We start from the raw sequence: 20,312 nt of genomic DNA on the forward strand, positions 1-20,312 counted from the left end.
TGCTGCTGCTGCTAAGTCGCTTCAGTCGTGTCCGACTCTGTGCGACCCCAGAGACGGCAGCCCACCAGGCTCCGCCGTCCCTGGGATTCTCCAGGCAAGAACACTGCAGTGGGTTGCCATTCCCTTCTCCAATGCATGAAAGTGAAAAGTGAAAGTGAAGTTGCTCAGTCATGTCTGACTCCTAGCAGCCACATGGACTGCAGCCTACCAGGCTCCTCCATCCATGGGATTTTCCAGGCAAGAGTACTGGAGTAGAGTGCCATTGCCTTCGCTGTCTAAATGTCCTATGGACATCTAATAACAGCATATGAGATACAAAATATATTTAAAATTTTGTGGGATATAAGATTGGGGCTTCCCTGGTAGCTCAGCTGTTAAACTCCAGTTTGATTTCTGGGGTGAGAAGTTTCCCTGGAGAAGGGATAGGCTACCCACTCCAATATTCTTGGGCTTCTCTGGTGGCTCAGATGATAAAGAATCTACCTGCAATGCGGGAGACCTGGGTTCGATCCCTGGATTGGGAAGATCCCCTGGAGGAGGGGATGGCAACCCACTCCAGTATTCTTGCCTGGAGAATCCCCATGGACAGAGGAGCCTGGCAGGCTACAGTCCACGGGGTAGCAAAGAGTCAGGCACGACTGGGCAACTAAGCACAGCAACTAAGCACAACTAGGCACAGGATATAAGATTAATAGAAATCTATTATATTTAAATATTAATGACATCATTCGAGATGTTCCTATTCTTATTTTTTCTGCACTTGATAAAATATTCTTAGATCAATGTTAATATTTCTCACTATGAGTATATATTTTTTCTTTTCTCTTATATTTCTTCTGATTTTTGTTTTATGTATCTTTGTTTCTTTGCTGTCAGGGGTCTAACGGTTTACGATGTCTATCTTCTTTGTGAATTGTACCTTTTATCGTTAAAAAATTCATCTTTGTTTCATTTAAAAATAAATAAATTTGATTTTAAAAATAAAGAGGAAATTCTAATTTACCAATTATACCAATATATCATACTGTAAAAGAAAAAAAAAAGCCTACAAATAACAAATGTTGGAGAGGGTATAGAGAAAAGGCACCCTTCTATACTGTTGGTGGGAATTGATACAGTTCTATACTATAAGTTGGTATAGCCACTGTGGAAAACGATATGGAGGCTTCCCAGGAAACTAAAATTAGAATTACCACATGATCCAACAATCCCACTCCTGGGAATATTCCCACATAAAACTGTAATTCGAAAAAATACATGCACCCCTGTGTTCAGAGCAGCCCAAACATGGAGACCACCTAAATGTCAACGGACAGATGAACAGATAAAGACGCAGCACATATATACAATGCAACACTGCTCAGCCATAGAAAGGAGGAAACAACGCCACGTGCCGCAGCACGGATACACCTGGAGATGATCACACTAAGCGAAGCGAGTCAGAAAGAGAAAGACAAACATCACAGGATATCCCTTACATGTGGAATCTGAAATACGGCACAGATGAACTCATCTACCAAACAGAAACAGTTTCAGAGACGTGGAGAATAGACCTATGGCTGCCAAGGGGAGGGAGAAGGATGGACTGGGAGTCTGGGGTTGGGAGATGCAAACCACACATTCAGAATGGACAAACAACAAGCTCTGATTGTACAGCATGGGGAACTACATGCACTATCCTATGATAAACCAGAATGGAAGAGAATATAAAAAAGAATGTCTATACACACTTAACCGAGTCACTTTGCTGTACAGCAGATTGGCACCACATTGAAAGTCAACTATACTTCAATTCTGAAAAATTGAAACAAAAATTCAGTTTCTCAGTCACACTCTTTTAAGTGCACATTTCAAGTGCCCAGCAGTCACATGTGGTGCATGGCAACCACGCTGGACAACACAGTTTTAAAACCTTTCCGTCACTGCAGAAATCTACAGCCTGGCATGGCTCAGATCTCTACAACCAGGCTGAGAGCCATGTCATTCTACTGGAGACTCTCCAGAGGAGCCGGCACAGCAAAAGCAGAGTAGGTACACCTTTTCCTAAAGAGCCAGGCAAACGATTCCCTCAGAAAGTGTTGTCAAGAGATTTTCTAGAAAAGCATGATGCATATTGCTTGGCTACTTTTGGTATTCAGAAGAAAAAGGCCTTCATGTTTTTAAGAAGCCATATTATAAAATGGGAGGAGGCTCTCTGATTAAATTAAAAAATTAAGAAAGAAAAAATCAGGAGTGACTTGAATGACTAGATATTAAAACAGTACAGTATCAGTACAGGAAAGAATCCATCAGAACAAAATAGAAAGCCCAGGGTCTTTCGTGGTGGTCCAGTGGTTAGGAATCCGCCTGCCAGTGCAGAGGTCACAGGTTTGATCCTTGGTCTGGGAAGATTCCACATGCCTTGGGGCAACTAAGCCTGTTGGCCACAACTACTGAGCCTGAGCTCTAGAGCCCGGACTCTGCGACAAGAGAAGCCACCACAATGAGAAGCCCATGTACCATAGCAAAGACACAGTGCAGTCAAAAATAAATAAAATTTAAAAAAAAATTTTAAGTAAAAAGCCCAGAAACAGACACAAATATATAACAGAATTTCAAAGCTTGAGTACTGCAGTCAGGTTGACCAAGTCTGTATTGGGCACCACCACTTCCCAACTGTGTGACTTTGGGCAAGTTATTCAGCCATTCTGGGCCTCAGTTTCCCCACTGAGGGATGCTCCAATAATATGGGAATCATAGCCACAGTACCCACCTTATGAGATTATTATGAGAAATAATTGAGTTCAGACAGGTTAGAACTGTGCCTGGCACACCATAAGCAATTGCAAATGTTACTGTTGCTAATATTGGCGTGATTCTTGCTGGTAGAACAGCTCCTGGTTCTATGTCTTTTTTTCTACATTGTACTTGTACTCTGTGAACTTGAGTCAATCCAATCATGGTATAGCCACATGCTTCTTTAGGGACTTCCCACATTAATTTTTTACTGAGAAAATTTACAACCAGCCAACGGGTATTACATTTTTCAAAGCTCTGCCATCTGGCTAACCCTCCCTTCCATGATCTCATGTCATTTTTCTTCTCAGTTACTTGTAGAATATTCTTTTAGAAACCCAAGTGAGTGAATCATGTGTATATCGTAGATTCTCAGTGACTCGTTCTTTAACCAGTTAATCCATTAGGCTTAAACCAGTCTCTGTGGGGTGGCTCCCTGAGGAGGTATAGGGCTCCGAAGGAGTGACAAGGCTTCCCTGGCCTTATCTTTAACCTCTTCACTAATGGAAATATCACAGGTGCTGAAGAATCCGTTTAAAAGGCCCCATTCCTACTCTTAGATTTTGTGACAGCTTGAGGACTTCCTATGGTTACGGACTTTTTTCATGAATTTACACCAGCAGGGTCATTTTCTGAAAGCAACAATTCTGTTCTCCAAAAGGTACAAATAATGGCACTGTGAATTCTATTTAGTGTGTTAAATTTCTCTCTGCTATTCTAGGGTTCCCTTGCTTGAATCCCCTGAGGAGTGCATGCGTGCATGCTAAGTCACTTCAGTGGTGTCCAACTCTGTGCGACCCTATGGACTGTAGCCCACTAGACTGCTCAGTCCGTGGGATTCTCCAGGCAAGAATACAGGAGTGGACTGCCATGCCCTCCTCCAGGGGATTTTCCTGACCCAGGGATTGAACCCGCATGTCCTGTCTCCTGCATTGACAGACGGGTTCTTTATCACTAGTGCTATCTGGGAAGTCACTCCTGAGAAGCAGAAGATGGCAAAGGAGACCAAAGTAGAAAACTAATTTAGAGATAAATAAAACCTGATGAATCAGTAAAATTATTGAATTCATCCTCTCTTGCAGCTTCACAAGTTACCATAGACTGAGCAGTAGCACCCATTTATCAGTTCACAGTTTCGTGGGTCAGAAGTTCAGGCACACTGACTGGGTTCTCAGCTCAGGGTCTTACAGGGCTGAAATAAGGATGGCAGGAGGTCTGCATTTCCCTCTGAAGTCTCTGGAGAAGAATCGACTTCCAAGCTCATGCAGCCTGTGGGCTAAATTCAGTTCCCTGCAGTTGTAGGACTGAGGTCCCCATATTATTACTAGCTGTCAGCCAAGGGCTGCTCAGCTCCTATAGGCTGCCAGCATCCTTGCCATGTGGTCCTCCCCATCTTCAAAGCCAGCACGAGAAACCATTATATCAAATGCATCTCTCCCTTGGAACCTCCAAATTCCCCTGTCTCTGACTTCTGCTGCTAAGTCATTTCAGTCGTGTCCGACTCTGTGCGAGCCCATAGACGGCAGGCTCCCCCATCCCTGGGATTCTCCAGGCAAGAACACTGGAGTGGGTTGCCATTTCCTTCTCCAATGCATGAAAGTGAAAAGTCAAAGTGAAGTCGCTCAGTCATTTCTGACTCTTCGCAACCCCATGGATTGCAACCCACCAGGCTCCTCCATCCATGGGATTTTCCAGGCAAGAGTACTGGGGTGGGGTGCCACTGCCTTCTCCCTCTGACTTCTAGACACAGATTTAAAGGGCTCACATGATAAGATCAAGTCCACCCGGATAATCTCCCTATTTGGGACTCCAGTTACATCTTTAAATACTATCACAGCAACAACTAGAATACTCTACGAATAAGTAAGAGCAGGTGGGTGTACCCCAGGGACCAGCAATTTGTGAGGCTGTATTATTAAGAGAATACTACCTACTACAATTATGAAGGTTCAAAATGAGTGTGTGTGTATGTATGTATATATACACATGCACAGCATATTCATACATATACATACCCTCTAGGCTTATATCTGGATGTCAATCTTCTCTGTCTTATTTGACAGTGTTGCACCTGCTATGCTTCATTTCTCATCAGACTGTACTACTAGTTCCCCAGTAATCATTCAACCCAATCCAATAAAGTCTGGTTAAATACCTACTGCTTACCAGGCACTGCTCTCGCTCTTCAAATGCTATCCCTCAAGGGTATGAAATCTAGTGAGAAAAGACAAGTGCACCAGTGGCTTGAAAGTACAGTAGAATGGCTAAAGAGAGGGAGGGAAGAGAGATCCTGCCCTGTTGAGGAAATCTTTAAAGTGTCAAGGAGAAAATGGCATTTGATTTTAATCTTGAAGAACAGGAGGGACTGTAATAAACAGAAATTGCAGGAAGATTATAGGGTGATCCAGGTGAAAGTAAGCACAGAATCATATGAGCAAAGACATTCAGGAGAGAAAAGAAGGGACACAGGCAGAGAAGTATGGGCACATTGGTTTAAATGGAGAAGAATGGAGATGCAATCAGAAGGGTACATCGCTGTCCAACTGAGGCCTTGGGCACCAGACGAAGAAGTACTGGCAGGACTTCCCTGGTGGCCAGTGGTTAAGAATCTGCCTGCCAATGTGGGAGACTCGGGTTTGATCCCTGGTGCAGGAAGATCTCCCATACCGCGGAGCAGCTAAACTGTGCACCACAGCTACTGAGCTGGCACTCCACAAGACAAATCACCTCAATGAGAAGCCTGTGCACTGTAAGAAAGAGTAGCCCCTACTCACTGTAACCATAGAAAGGCTGTGTGCAGCAACAAAGACGCAGCGCAGCCAAAAGATATGTACATAAATTCCCCCCAGAGTAATTTTTTTAAAAAGTAGTAGTGGAGAACTCTGGAGGGACCACCAGGGGAAATCAGAAAATCAGTACTGCACCTTATTAACATGTCGGGCGGCAGAGTAGGCTGGAGGGAAGAGGAAATCCCTGAACACTCTTGTGGGAGATAAGAAATAGGCTTGGCCAGTCGTCCAAAGGCCTCTGCTCAGGGAGTGAACACAGAAATGACAGAGAGGCCTGCCCAAGTGCAAAATGTGGGCTAAAAGAGAAAGAGGAGGGGTCATAAATGACTCAGAGGTTTCATGCCTGTGACTAAAGAATGTTCCCTGACGAGAATGTACACTTTCTCATCATCTCACATATCAGATGATCTTGTGCTATGACTCAAGAAAACACAGGCTCAAGTCCTTTGTGGCTGGAAAGGATCGCAGGGATCTTGGAGGAAGGCAATGAAGAACCAGCCAAGTTAAATACAATTTACAAGATACTCGACTGATTACAAGCAGGACTCGGGCAAAGGAGCTCAGGCCTTAGCTCCCTTGATGGGTTTCCTATCAAACCCACTGCTGGCTCCCTGGTCGTCATCACAAAGCCCTCTTAGGGGAATGTATGAAAGGTGACATAGCATAATTCATCAGCGGGCAAAAGCAAGAATGGGGCTGTTGGTTGGCACGAGTGAACCGAAACAATCTCAGGACTAATTTGGATCCTAGTTTTCTCCAGATTACTTTCTGAAAAGGCAGTCTCCAAAACTTCTGCAAAAGGAGACTGCCAGGTGAGTGGCCACCCAAGTAAACCCTGTACATAGATGTATCTGTGCGAGCGTCCCCTTCAGAATTTCAACACCACAGTGGGTTTTCTATTATCTCAGAGCTTTCTAGTAGCTTGTATTTAAAGGTTCAAACTCTCTTTCAATATGAGGGGGAAAGGGTACTGCCAAAAACCACTTAGATATTTCCAAAGCAAAATCTTTCCTGTTAATCTCGGTAAAATGACCATGGCCAGCTCTTCGGCCATATCTTCTATCTAGTGTGAGTTTGTTAGTTACACCAAACAGCTGTGGAAAGTAGTAGATTCTGGAAGCTATTGTTTCTGAAGGGCCTATCCACAATGCTTGTATGCCTCCATTTTTCGGGTAGAAGCACCTCTTTCCCTTGTAGGAACTCCTTTCCGCCCTTTAAGCTTTGGGGAATGGATTGGTAGAAAAATTTCCAAATGTTGGAATGTGTGATTGTTTCTTGTGGCCATCATTCAATTCCAAGAAAGGGGGCTTAGCTAACCGGAAAGCAGAAATGTACCGGCGCACATCTTTGTTAAGAGAGGCCCTCACTTGTGATGCTACGTGAAGTTAAATCAGACAGAGAAAGACAAACGCGGTATGATCTCAATGACACATGGAATCTTAGAAAGCTGAAGTCACAGAAACAGAGTGGTGGTTGTCAGGGACTGGGGGGTAGGGGAAATGAGATATTGATCAAAGGGTATAAACTTTCAGATGTAAGATGGGTAAGGTCTGGGGATCTAGTGTATAGCATGGTGACTATAGTCAACAGTATTGTATTGTACACTTGGAAGCTGCTAGGAGAGTAGATCTTAAATATTCATATATGCACAGATTTTATATATGTATAAATTACATATTATAAGGTGATTACATGAGATGATGGAGATAGTAACTAACCTCACGGCGGTAATCATTCTGCAGTATATACATGAATCAAATCACACTAAACACCTTAGTGAGTGAAGTCGCTCAGTCATGTCCGAATCTTTGCGACCCCGTGGCCTGTAGCCCCCCAGGCTCCTCCGTCCATGGGATTCTCCAGGCAAGAATACTGGAGTGGGTTGCCATTTCCTTCTCCAGGGGATCTTCCCGACCCAGGGATCGAACCCAGGTCTCCTGCATTGCACGCAGACGCTTTAACCTCTGAGCCACCAGAGAAGCCTGGTAAACATCTTAAATTCACACAACATTATATGTAAATTATTTTCACAAGAAAACTGAAGAAAGAGAGAGAGGCCCTCACTACCTGGCAATATACAATCCAAGATGGCTGACGGTCAGGTAATGCTCAATGCCCAGATGAAAAGCCATGTGTGCTACCCTTGTTGGAAGTTGGTGTGATGAGAGATAAAAAGATGGGAAATGAGTTTAGGGGATAAGCAGACTTCCCTGATAGCTCAGTCGGTGAAGAATCCACCTGCAAAGAGGGAGAACTGGGTTTGATCCCTAGGTTGGGAATATCCCCTGGAGAAGGTAAGTCTATCCACTCTAGTAGTCTGGCCTGGGTTGCAAAGAGCTGGACACGACTGAGAAACTTTCACTTTCAGACAAATAAAGGAAGCTTAGTTCTCCAGGTTCCTCCCAATCATTTCCTGCTAGGTACCCTCCACCGACAGGGTAACACATCCCCCAGTTGTAAAGCACCACCTAGCGGATCCCTCCTGGAAGCAGGGTGATGCAGACTTTTCCTAACCAACCCAGCCTATTGTTTTATGCTGCTCTGAGGTGAGGGACAGATGTAAGGAGTTAAACTGATACTCCAGGCTACAGCAGAATTCCTCAGGCAGTTGCTAGGATGCATGAACCACAAGGAAAAGGTCCAGATTCAAAAAGGTCATAAACTTGACAAGATTTCTGGTATTAGCTACAAATTAATGGAATTCCTATGAGTCAAATCCAGTGGCTGGCTGCCCTCTGGTTTGCAGAAATGTCCTGCCAGGGAAATCCCAGCCTGGTGAACTAGACCTGTGGTAACTCAATCCCTAAGGCAACTCCTCCACCCAGATCACTGCCCCCCAGAAGCAGAAGGTTTGGGCTGTAGGGTCCTCAGCAGGCTCCTCCCCACTCCATCTCTAGAGAGAGCTCTGGAGCAAAGGGACAAGGTGCTCCCCCATCAATCAGGCAGAGCCCAAGGCAGCCAAACTGACTGAGCAGGTGACCCATTCTGCTGCCAGCCCAGGAGAGGCTTGCTTTTCCTGTCCAGCAGGATGGAGTCATTGATATTGTTCCCCGGGCAACTGCATGGTTCTTTTGCAGGAGAAGGCCGGGGCTGGGGTGGGGGGAGGGGGCAGCGCGGCGCGGGGGGCGGCAGGGGACTGTGTTGGGTCTTAGTTGCAGTGTGCAGGCTTCTTTAGTTGTTGCATTTTTGGCTTCTCTAGTTGCAATGCATGAGCTCTAGAGTGTGGCAGGCTCAGTAGTTACGGAGCACGGGCATAGTTGCCCTGCGGCATGTGGGATCTTAGTTTCCCAACCAGAGATCGAACCTGTGTCCCCTGCACCAGAAGGCAGATTCTTGACCACTGGACCACCAGGGAAGTCTTGCACAGCTTGGTTCTTTATCTTTTCTTCCCATTTTTTTAATGATTTTGTTTATTTAGTTAGTAATTTTTTGGCTGTGCTGAGTCTTCATTGCATCACGAGGGCTTTCTCTAGTTGCAGCAAGTGGGGGCTACTCTCTAGTTGCAGTGTACAGGCTTCTCGTTGCAGTGGTCTCTCTTGTTGCAGAGCACGGCGGCTCACAGGCTTAGCTGCCCCACAGCATGTGGGATCCTCCAGGACCAGGTATCAAACCAGTGTCCCCTGTACTGAAAGGCAGACTCCTAACCACTAGACCACCAGGGAAGCCCTTTTCCTCCTTTCTAAATGAATGTAGTTACTGTGATAATCCATCTTTCCCTTTCGTATTATATATTGTGATTTGAGAACGGTTTAATCTGCCATTTAATCACAGACTGCTAAGCAGATCATGAGAAGCACTAAGTCAATAGGAATGGGTCATCCCTTGGTCTTGGACCTGGATTTAGTACAGATCCACCTTTGGACTGTCTTCTTCTTGGGTTCCATTTTTGGTTATACGGAGGATAATTCCACTTTCTTAATGGAGGATGTTTTTCTAAATTGTGTGTGTGTGTGTGTGCGTGTGTGTGCGTGTGCATGAGAAGTAGCCAAATGGTTGAAAGTAGTGGACTGTTTGTAGCTCTTTGCTTTGGTCTGTCAACACGGTTTGCTGTTCCTCTTTTCCTGATGGGGATCATATGTCCCTCTCAATGCAACCCTGTGGGATTGCCCATCACACTGATCTGCACCCCCAACCAGCCATGCCAGTAAGTAAGCCCCAAACCCCAGGTAGGCTGATCACACTACCCCATCTCCTCTTAACAGTGATTCATCCAATGGATAGTCACCTGCCTAGGAGAAGAGACTCCTGGAACTGAAAAACTGTCTGTCCCCACTGACGTGGCTAACGTGGGGCAGCTGCTGCCCATCCTACCCCGCCGCGTAGTTCACAGTAGAAGAAAGTGAAGCAGCTCACACTTAGAAACAGAGGAGACGAGAGACAGAGAGAAAGGGAGAGTCCTACTCGTGGTGTTAAGAGCCCCGTCCCGGTTCCTGGTGATGCCACTCGGGTTCTGATTCCCTGCGCTCCCACCACCCCCATCCTTTTCAGCTATGGCTAGTCTGAGATGTGCTTCCATCACCTATGACAGTTTAAAAAGAAATCTCATTATCAGACACTTCATGCTGCCGAGTAAACAGAGGAGAAATGAGGACAGAAAACGGTTTTACCTTTTACATGAGCCCAGACTGCACAGGCACTTCTTCTCACCTGTAAAGGAAAGTAAAGCAACATGTATAACTGGGCGGCATGTGATGTCCGTTTAAATAATACACCTTTGCCCTCCAAGTTGCAGGGTTTTATCTCTTACTTTGGACAACATGATGTTTAATGTCTCATCCTGGGGACCTACCTGGTGGTTCAGTGGTTAAGATAGCATCACCAGCTCAATGGACATGAATTGGAGCAAACTCTGGGAGACAGTGGAGGACAGAGGAGCCTGGCATGCTACAGTCTATGGGGTCACAAAGAGTCAGACATGACTTAGCAACTGAACAGCAAAAACAATCAGTGGTTAAGACTGTGCTTCCGCTGCAGGAGTTGCTGGTTCAAACCCTGGTCAGGGAAGTAAGATTCTGCATGCTGTGCAGTGTGGCCAAAAAAGAAAAGTCTCATTCAGCGGTAACATCTTACAATTTAGCCTTTTGATCACCAAGCATTCAAAGGGTCTGGCAGGGCAACAGAGACAGAAGTGAGCCTAGGAATGATGACCCTAAAGCTTTCCAATGGCTCTCAGGAAGTACACACTCCAGGGAAAGAGCAGGCATGGTGGCGAATTCCATTCCCCTTGCCAGCTCTCAGCAACTGGCACTGACTGCCTGGAGAATGACGTTGAAGAGGATTCCAAGGTCACATCCAGGTTCAGCAAGACATAGTGATGCATCTTATGGGCAAAGCTATGAGAAGGCTTGGGACATACAAATACTTCTCTAGATGACATTTGTTGAGCTCAGTTGTTCAGTCATGTCTGACTCCTTGTGGCCCTGTAGACTGTAGCCCGCCAGGCTCCTCAGTCAGTGGAATTCTCCAGGCAAGAAACACTGGAATGGCTTGCCATTTCCTCTTCCAGGGGATCTTCCCAACCCACGGATCGAACCCTCTTGTGTCTTCTGCATTGGCAGACAGATTCTTCACCACAGTGCCACCTGGGAAGCCTTGCATCAGTGCATTTAATAAAAGATAATATGCAAGAATAAAGTGAAGGGTATATTTCAAGATACTGGGAAAGAAAAAGGACCTCAAAAAGCAAGACTGTTACTAGGGAACTGAGTGTATTAAAGGAGAGACATTGACAGGGCCAGATAAAGAAGGGAGCTCATTAAAATATAGTGGCTTGATCAGATGTTACATTTTATAAAACTCACTATGGCAGTGGTATGGAGCAAGGGTATAGGTAGAAGAGGCGAGACGATGAGTTAGAAAATTGCTGTTCAGACAGAGATGTCAAAGGCTAAACCGTGCTAATGAAAGAGAGAAAAGGATGGTTTTAAATGGCATTAAGGTGACATAACTGACATAATTTGATAATGGACTGCACAAGAAGATAAGAAAAAGAAAGACAAGAATTATTCCTAGATTTCTGTACTGACTTCCCTGGTGGCTCAGATGCATCCGCCTTCAATGCGGGAGACCTGGGTTCAACCCCTGGGTCATGAAGATCCCCTGGAGAAGGAAATGGTAACCCACTCCAGTATTCTTGCCTGGAAAATCCCATGGACGGAAAAGCCTGGTGGGCTACAGTCCATGGGGTCGCAAAGAGTCGGACACGACTTCACTTTCACTTTCTGTATTGGCAACTAGGAACATGGTAATGTTACTTAGTGAGGCAGATACATAAAAGGAAAAACAAAAAGAGGGGACTGGAAAACTCATTCTTCCCAATTTACAAAGCTCTAGTAAGGGCAGTACTGGCAGGTTTGAAATGGCAGCCCAAGCTGACTAATACACCCTCCCAGAGCAAAGTCCTGGCCGGAGACAGCAGGTCTGAGCAATCTCTAAATTGCACACATACTCTACCGCCAGCGTTGTCTATGGCTAGAGATACCAAGTCAGGATCTCCAAGTGATATTCTAGCAAGGAGGCCTTGTCTCAGTCATAAAGACCTCTGCAACAAGTTAAGGGCAATATATTCTGGACTTTAGTCTTTCATTTCTTAATCCCTACATAATTGCCACAAAACACCCCCAGAACTTTCTGCTACCTGGACATAGTCTTAGTTTTATATCACACATGATAATGGCACATGTGACTTGTGCCCTATACAAAATTTAACAGCATGTTTCAGCCTTAAACATGTGATGAGCCTTACACGCAAGAAGCCCCACATTCATCAGTCAAGAGATGCTTCTATTCATAGAATTCTTCTAGTTTTCATTGCCAACCAATATGAACTGATATCAAACTCTTGAGTTTTCCTAGGGCAACCATGACAATGCTCCTTCCAGAAGCTCTTCCACCCCGACTGATGGACCCAGCTCTGGCTATTCTGCTTGTCCAGCTCATTATAATCATTCATTCTGTAAAGAGTATACACGTCTCCTGTTTCCGTGTTTCTCATGAGTTCCCATGTCTCAAGAAAGAACCACTGCTAGAAACACATAGACTCTCTAAGGATTGAGCGATGAGAGTGGGGTTTACGCAATAGCCAAGGAAGTAACGGAAGCAGGAAATAGAGCCAGAAAATAGTGCTGAGCATAATCTGCCCCTCCCTCTTGCTGCTTCCCGGAGAATGAAGGAATGCAGCAGCCTGGCAGGAGTACAGGGAAGTGGCAGAAAGATCTCGATGTTCCACTCCAGCTCAGGCTTCCCCAGCGCAATGGGATGAGAGCATTCCATAAAGCTTAGGAAAAAAACAAAACAAATTCAGTCCAAACACAGATCCAAACACGTTCCCCCAGCAAGTTCAGAATATCCACCTCCAGAAAGGTTTCACCTGCCCCTCCTTTATAAAGTGAAAGGGTTCAATACATGTTTATGGTTCTTATACGCAGTGTTCATCTCAGATACGGGGAAAACAAATGTTCAAATATGTAAACTTCACATGAAGAAGAAAATATCAAATTCACAAGAGTTTTTAAAGAACTATACCTCATTCCATTCACTTGTGATTCGTAATATAATGCAGTAATCGTGCCCTGTTTTCAAGGGTGCATTATAATATTTCCCATAGTACAGCCTGTCTCCAATAGATATCTCCAGGGCATCATCGGGAATATCCTTGGCCAGCAGTTCTGCCGTCACGTATCCACTGGCCTCAGAAGCTTTGCTAAAGAATGAAGCAGCCTCTTCAGAATCACAAGCAAATGTGCTTTGGAGGGCCAAGGGAAGCACTAACACCTGATATGAACTGTAAGAGAAAAGAAAATGTCTATCAGACCCTTGCTTGGGTGTGTGTGGGGGGGGGGGTTGTCATTCATTCATTTATTCACACTTACTGAGCACCGGCTATGAGACCAACACTTTGCTAGATGCTGGAGATACAACACTGGATAAAAGTCCCTGCCCACGTGGGCTTCACAATCTGGCAGCTCCAACAGTCATGGAACTCCAGTGGGAACCAACCGTATTCATGCTTCATGATACTGGGAGAATGGTCTCTCTAAGTTCTAGCCGCAGATGGCTACCTGGGAAACTGCCTGGAGCATACATGTCATAAAGTTGATCTAATCAGTGATTTTTCTCGTGGGCAAACAAAGTCCAGCTGGGGAAAGGGTTTAGCAGTCACATGGAGGCCTATTGCCGACAAGCGTTAGGGCACTAAGTCTGCCAAAAGGCTCCACATAATCACATGAGGAGCCTAAAACAGAACTCATGTGACGGACACTCCCTCCAGTTCATGGACTGATACCGAAGTTCCTATGAAATGAATGAGAAGCACGGAGTGCAAAGTCACCATGAACTCATCTAGTCTGACAATATCCTTCAACAGCTGGAAAGGGAAAATCCTGTATGTTCCCTACATGTGGACAAAGATACACACTAGCAGTCTGGTGTCATTTTATCATGTTTCAGTATTATTTATCCCACCAAACAGAAAATCTGTCAGCAAAAGAAAGTGTAAGGACAAAAACACTCTGAGAATAAATCACATCTTCCTTTCTATTTCCATCTGCTTGGGCTCATCTCCTAGTAAGTTTGGGATGTCTGCTTTCTCTATCAGGCTTGACAGTAAGAACTTGAATGATTTACTCTTGCATTCTTGCAAATCTTGGCAGGTCTTTGGCTATGACTGACTCTGCACTGATGTTTCTTGAGTTGAAATTTCAATAAAGAAGAAAAACATGCATCAGCATCAAATATGATTAGGATACTTTCCCAAACTCATTAGCATATGTAATTCTATTTTACCAATAAGTATACACTTCCTGCTCCACATTCTTAATGCCCCATCTCCTGCTTCCTAAGAGCCCATGAGTCACTAGGTTAATAGCAGGTGTTGGATTTAGAAAGTACCCATCCACCAGGCTCCTGAAATTCCTAGGTGTCCTCAGGCCCCTGATTTCCACAAAGTTTCTGGATTCACTTTCAGCAGTGAGCTCTGTACAAAAGTGACAAAGTGAAGCCCGCAGGGCAATGCTTTGTCACTGCCACCACCAGTAAACATTTACTAAGCCTCACTGCCTACAAAGGAACACTTATAACAACAAACTTTCCTGGGGACTTGAAGATGAAGACACCCCTGTGAATCACAGACACAGGTGAAAAAGTAAATGGGCAGCAGGCTCCATGCTGTCTGTAAGCACACCTTCAAGTCCCTCTCATCTTACCATGTAGGTAGTGATGTTCAAGTGCAAGTTCAAGGCTCACTTGAACTCATCTGGTTCTGAACATTTCCTAGTAGAGGTACCATTCAAGAGGCATAAAGCAGTCTTCCCAGTTAGTATGATCATAATCACCCGAGTCGCTTGATAACTGTACAAATTTCCAGCCCGCATCCCAGACCTACTCAATCAAATTCACCAGTAGAGTCTGAGAATTCATGTTGCTGATAAAGCATCCTAGGTGATTCCTGGAATCTGGCAAGTGTGGGAGACATGAGCATGAGGAGAGCCTGGCTACAGGCTGCATCATCCCCCAAGATCACCCGGTCAGGGAGGGGAGGCGTGGGGCCAGAGCCCCTGCTCCACCAAGTGCCCCACGCCCCCATCCTGGATAATGCACACAGCAGACTCGGGGCTGCCCCACACTGGCAGTGCTGCTTCCTCCAGCTCCAACCAGGTATTCGGGCCAAGGAAACCACCCCAACATCCTGCTGGTAATCAGTGCCGATGACACTGGGGAAGCAGTCATGGCTGTTGAGGGCATGACTGTTCCAGAAGGACTTTTCCCCTCTTTCTCACCAACACCTTCCCCAGTGACTCACAGATCTCCACTTCCTGTTTTGGAGGCACTGGCCAGCACAGAGCCACAAGGGTAGAGTGTCATTTGGCTTTTCTTTCTCCCTTACATAACTACCTGGCCTAAATATTACGTATGTACTGCACATTCTCTCAGGCACTGAGGTCACGACTTCCAGTCTCCTTCCAGCAACAGAATTACAATGCCTTCCAGCAACTTGTCAGGAATTAAGACACAGAACAACTTAGGCCATACACATGCCTGGGAAGACTTTTGAGCATTTATTGGGCTCAAATGAACAGACACGAAGAGCCCAAGTTTCATTATAAACGGACACACAGATAATTTTGCTAGACTTTCTTTGGACGGTTTTGTGAAATCTCATGAATTTTACCCTGATTGTACTGTAGGGTCATTAGACTGAAGGGTCATGAGAGACATAGGTAGTGTGGGTTAGGTCAAGGAAGCAGGATATTGCCATCTCTTCTTTTTTAAAGTTAATTTTTATTGGCGTATAATTACAGTGTTGGAAGAGTTTCTATGGTACAGCAAAGTGAATCATCTATATGTATACATACACCCCCTCTTTTGTGGATTTCCTTCCCATTTAGCTCACCACAGAGCACTGACTAGAGTTCCCTGCGCTATACAGTAGGTTCTCATAAGTTACCAGTTTTATATATAGTAGTGTATATGAATCAGCTGCGATCTCCCAATTCATCCCACCCTTCTCTTTCCCTCCTTGGTGTCCATACATTTTTTTTTCTCTATGTCTGTGTCTCTATTTCTGTATTGCAGATAAGATCATCTATCCCATTTTTCTAGACTCCTGTCAGTAAGTTGCTCATCCCTCCAAGTGAACATCAATCTTCCTCTCTAAAAAGGGAATATTTCTGCTTTCTTAATCCTACCCTGACCTGTGTAAATAAAAAGCTTAATTGAACACAACACAGTCCACCACCTGATGTAAATTACTTCCACCCTAATACCATCTGGAGTCCAAGAAGCAGTTATTAGCAATGCAATGCCTTACCCACATCTCAGTACTTGAATGAATTAAAGGAATCATCCAAATGACTCTCCTAGAAACCACTACACACACCCCAAGGTCACCCTTCAATAAAGGAAAATACATTCTGTCTTTGGTAAATGCAATGATGCTCCTGATCCACCATCACTAATGGATATACCTGGAGGCATGAGTGCAAAGGACACTGCCCGACATGTCACAGGCACATTCAATGCTTATTGAATGACCGAAGGAGCAGATTCTGTTTCTCGAGTTCAGCTGCCCAAACGCTCATCTCCGGTCCCTTAAAAATCTCTCTACTCACTAAGGAGGGTGCTGGTTGGAATTAAAGGCTCAGTCTGTGCCCAGTCAGTGAAAGTCACTTAGTCGTGTCCAACTCTTTGTGACCCCATGGACTATACAGTCCATGGAATTCTCCAGGCCAGAATACTGGAGTGGGTAGCCTTTCTCTTCTCCAGCAGATCTTCCCTACCCAGGGATTGAACCAAGGTCTCCCTCATTGCAGGCAGATTCTTTACCAGCTGAGTCACAAGGGAAGCCCAAGAATACTGGAGTGGGTAGCCTATCCCTTCACCAGCAGATCTTCCTGACCCAGGGATTGAACCAGGGTCTCCTGCATTGCAGGTGGATTCTTTACCAACTGAGCTATCAGGGAAGCCCAGTCTGTGCCCCAGGAAACAAAAAAAGAGGCCCATTGCCTTAACTACCACAGCGTAGCCACCTAGAGAGAAGTCTAATCCTCACTCGAAGCAGTGTTTCCAAAACACTCCATGGGCAGCCATTGGGCAGCCATGGGAAAGAGGCCTCTACTCACCTGATGGGTCCATTTTTCTCTGTGGCTTTCCTCAGTCGCAAGCGTGGGAGAGGCCCTCCATGCACAGTGAAAAAGTCTACTTCCGGAAGGGGAGGCTCTGAAAACATGTTGCAAAGAAGAAAATGGGTGTGATCAAAACAAGCAGAATCATGAAGAAAGTGGTCCTCATGGGACATCAAGAGGAAAGTTTTCATGAAAGAAGTGATGAGCAAATTTGGACACATGCTCCAACACGGGCGAATCCTGAACACATGAGGCTAAGAGAAATATGCCAGACACAGAAGGACAAATATCGCATGATTCCACTTGCGTGAAATCTCTGGAACAGGTAAATCCATAGAGACAGAAATACGTTGGAGGTTGCCAAGGGCTGAGGGTGTGGGTAGGGAATGGGGAGTTATTGCTTAATGGTCAACAGAGTTTCTGTTTGAGGTGATGAAAACATTTTTGAAATAGATAATGGTAATGATTTATAGCACTGTGAATGTACTTAATGCCAATAATTTGTGCCCTGAAAAATGATTAAAATAGTACATTTTATGTTGTACATATTTTATTATAATTCTTTTAAAAAGTGATGCCCCAGCACTAACAGAGGGTGGAGGCTGTGGTCATTTCAATGATCTTGGAAGATAGATTCCTGTTTGGTGAGGAGACCAGCATATCCGACTTCTAGATCCTTTGGGAAGAGTTTATTATTATTATTATTAATTATTATTATTTTGGCTGCTCTGTGCAGCTTGTGGGATCTTAGTTCCCTGACCAGGAATCTGTGTGTGTGTGTGTGTGTGTGTGTGTGTGTGTGTGTGTGTGTATGATTATCCTTTTATTTTTTTAATTTTATTTTTAATTAATTAATTTAATTGGAGGATAATTACTTTACAATATTGTGATGGCTTTTGCCACACATCAACATGAATCAGCCACCTGACCAAGGACTGAACCTGCAACTCAGCAGTGAAAGCGTGGAGTCCTAACCTCTGGACTGTGAGGGAATTCCCTAGACTTCTAGAGCCTTTATAATCACACAGCTGTCTGCCCTTATCTTGCTTTCCCCAGCAACAAGATTTCCCAAATAGTTACCTCATGGGGAGGAGAATGCACTGACTGGTTGACACCGGGGTTGCATCGTCTAACTGGGAGTGACATTCACAGTATGAACATTCCAGCCACCACTCTGCCTGTCACACAGTTAACATGTGTTGGCTGCACAACACATATGTAGATATGTCCTATAGATGGCTTATCTCATTTAATCTTCTCAACAGTGCTATCAAGTGGATGAGAGTTACAGAGAGAGAGAGAAAGAGAAAAAATAAAATGTGCAGTCCCCCTGAAATTCCCCTGAATGCTGCCACAGTGAAATTAAGAACTAGAAGGCCAAAACAGACACTCAAGACTCTTTTACCCAATTAGAAAACAGATTTGGAGTAGAAATTTTCAATTCAAATTATAATAAAAAAAAAAGTTTAGACCTTCCAAGATAGGTCTTAAAGCTCCACTAAACATGCTATTTACACACTGCCTTTCAACAAATATTTCCTAGCCACCTCTATGTGAGGCTGGGAGAAACAGCCATGGAAGACCTGGTTTCTGCTTTCCAGGAGCTCAGAGTCTGATAGCAGAGTCTTGTAAACAGGTGGTGCTTGGAGCTACGATAATGAGAGTGGTAGGAATGCAGGGGAAGAATGCCTGCCCCAGGGCAGTGGGGTGAGCCTATCAAATACAGAAACTGATACACTCAGAGGCGGGAGGTGAGAGAGAGTGCGTGCAGAGAGAGAACAGCAGGTGTTCGGTGTAGACAAAAGGTTGAGTTCCAGCTCAGCAGAGACAGAAAATACAGTGAGAAATGTAGGACTTCCCTGGTGGCACAGTGGATAAGAATCCGCCTGCCAGTGCAGGGGGCATGGGTTCGATCCCTGGTCCAGGAAGATCCCACATGCCAAGGAGCAACTAAGCCCACGTGCCACAACTCCTGAACCCACGAGCTACAACTACTGAAGTGCATGTGCCTAAAGCCTGCGCTCCACAACAAGAGAAGCTGCCACATTGAGAACCCAAGCAACACAAAAAAGGGTAGTCTCCACTCTCCACAACTAAGGAAAGCCCACAGGCAGTAAGGAAGACCTAGTGCAGCCAAAATCAAATAAACAAGTAAATAATAATTAAGCGGTGTGTGTCTAGGTCAGATCTGAGATCCTGTAAATAAGCAGAAGTCATCTAAAGATTCTCAGCAGATGTATATTTTAGAAAGACAATTTAGACCGCCAGCTGGAGGATGAATTGGAAAAAAGCAAAAGCATAGATTGTCCAAAATCTGGGTAAGAAATGTCTGAGGCCTGAAGCAAGTGATGGTGCTCACAATGGAAAAGAGGGGGCAGATGGAGAAGATACGTGGGGCAGAGACGGAACGGAAAGTGGTGGAAGATAAGGAAGGGGAAGGAACCTGGGCTTTGGTTTTGGTCCCTGAGTCAGTAGCGACGTCATTCATCAAGGTCTGGGGGAAGGTTCAGCCGCAGCTCACTTCTAGACCTGTTAAGTTTGAAGTCCTTGTGAAACCGTCCAGCAGGCAGTTAGAAATACGGTCCAGAGCTTACAAGCAAACTGTGATGGCGACATGGAGTCAGTCATCAACAGAAGGGGCTTCCCAGGTGGCATCAGTGGTAAACAACCCACCTGCCAATGCTGGAGACATAAGAGACATGGGTTCAACCCCTGGGTCTGGAAAATCCTCTGGAAGAGGGCATGGCAACCCGCTCGAGGATTCCTGCCTGGAAAATCCCTTGGACAGAGAAGCCTGGTGGGTTACAGTCCATAGGGTTGCCAAGAGTCGGACACAACTGAAGTGACTTCGCACACACGGCGGCCCAGAGAGATGGTATAAAGGCATCCGAGAAAAGATGAGGGCCCAGAGTGGACCACCGGGACACCCAGGAATCTAAGACCAGGGGGACGAGTGAGAATTTCCTATAGAGTTTATTAAACACTAAGTCTAGAATTTCTTCCAACACCACGCAGATACAGTGGCCATACAAATCATGTTTTCTGTAAATCTGTGCCACTGTTAAAGGCCCTTGGGGTGACTTGGAACAGCCTCTACTTTCAGTTAAGACCGCACCCTACAGTATTG

General features: G+C 45.1%; 1 protein-coding gene across 1 annotated transcript in view; it reads right to left on the reverse strand.

Annotated features, from left to right (window-relative positions):
* Positions 1-10,121: 10,121 nt before the first annotated feature.
* Positions 10,122-20,312, reverse strand: part of SUSD1 (sushi domain containing 1) — a 117,252-nt gene continuing 107,061 nt past the window's right edge. The window contains exons 13-15 of the mRNA XM_052644564.1: positions 17,183-17,279; positions 13,089-13,347; positions 10,122-10,211 (exon numbers count right to left, since the gene is read on the reverse strand). Of these exons, the coding sequence (XP_052500524.1) occupies positions 10,122-10,211; positions 13,089-13,347; positions 17,183-17,279 (446 nt within the window). The remainder of the gene's footprint in view (positions 10,212-13,088; positions 13,348-17,182; positions 17,280-20,312) is intronic.

This window comes from Budorcas taxicolor, chromosome 8 (genome assembly GCF_023091745.1).
Source record: "Budorcas taxicolor isolate Tak-1 chromosome 8, Takin1.1, whole genome shotgun sequence".
In the NCBI taxonomy this organism is placed as follows: Eukaryota; Metazoa; Chordata; class Mammalia; order Artiodactyla; family Bovidae; genus Budorcas; species Budorcas taxicolor.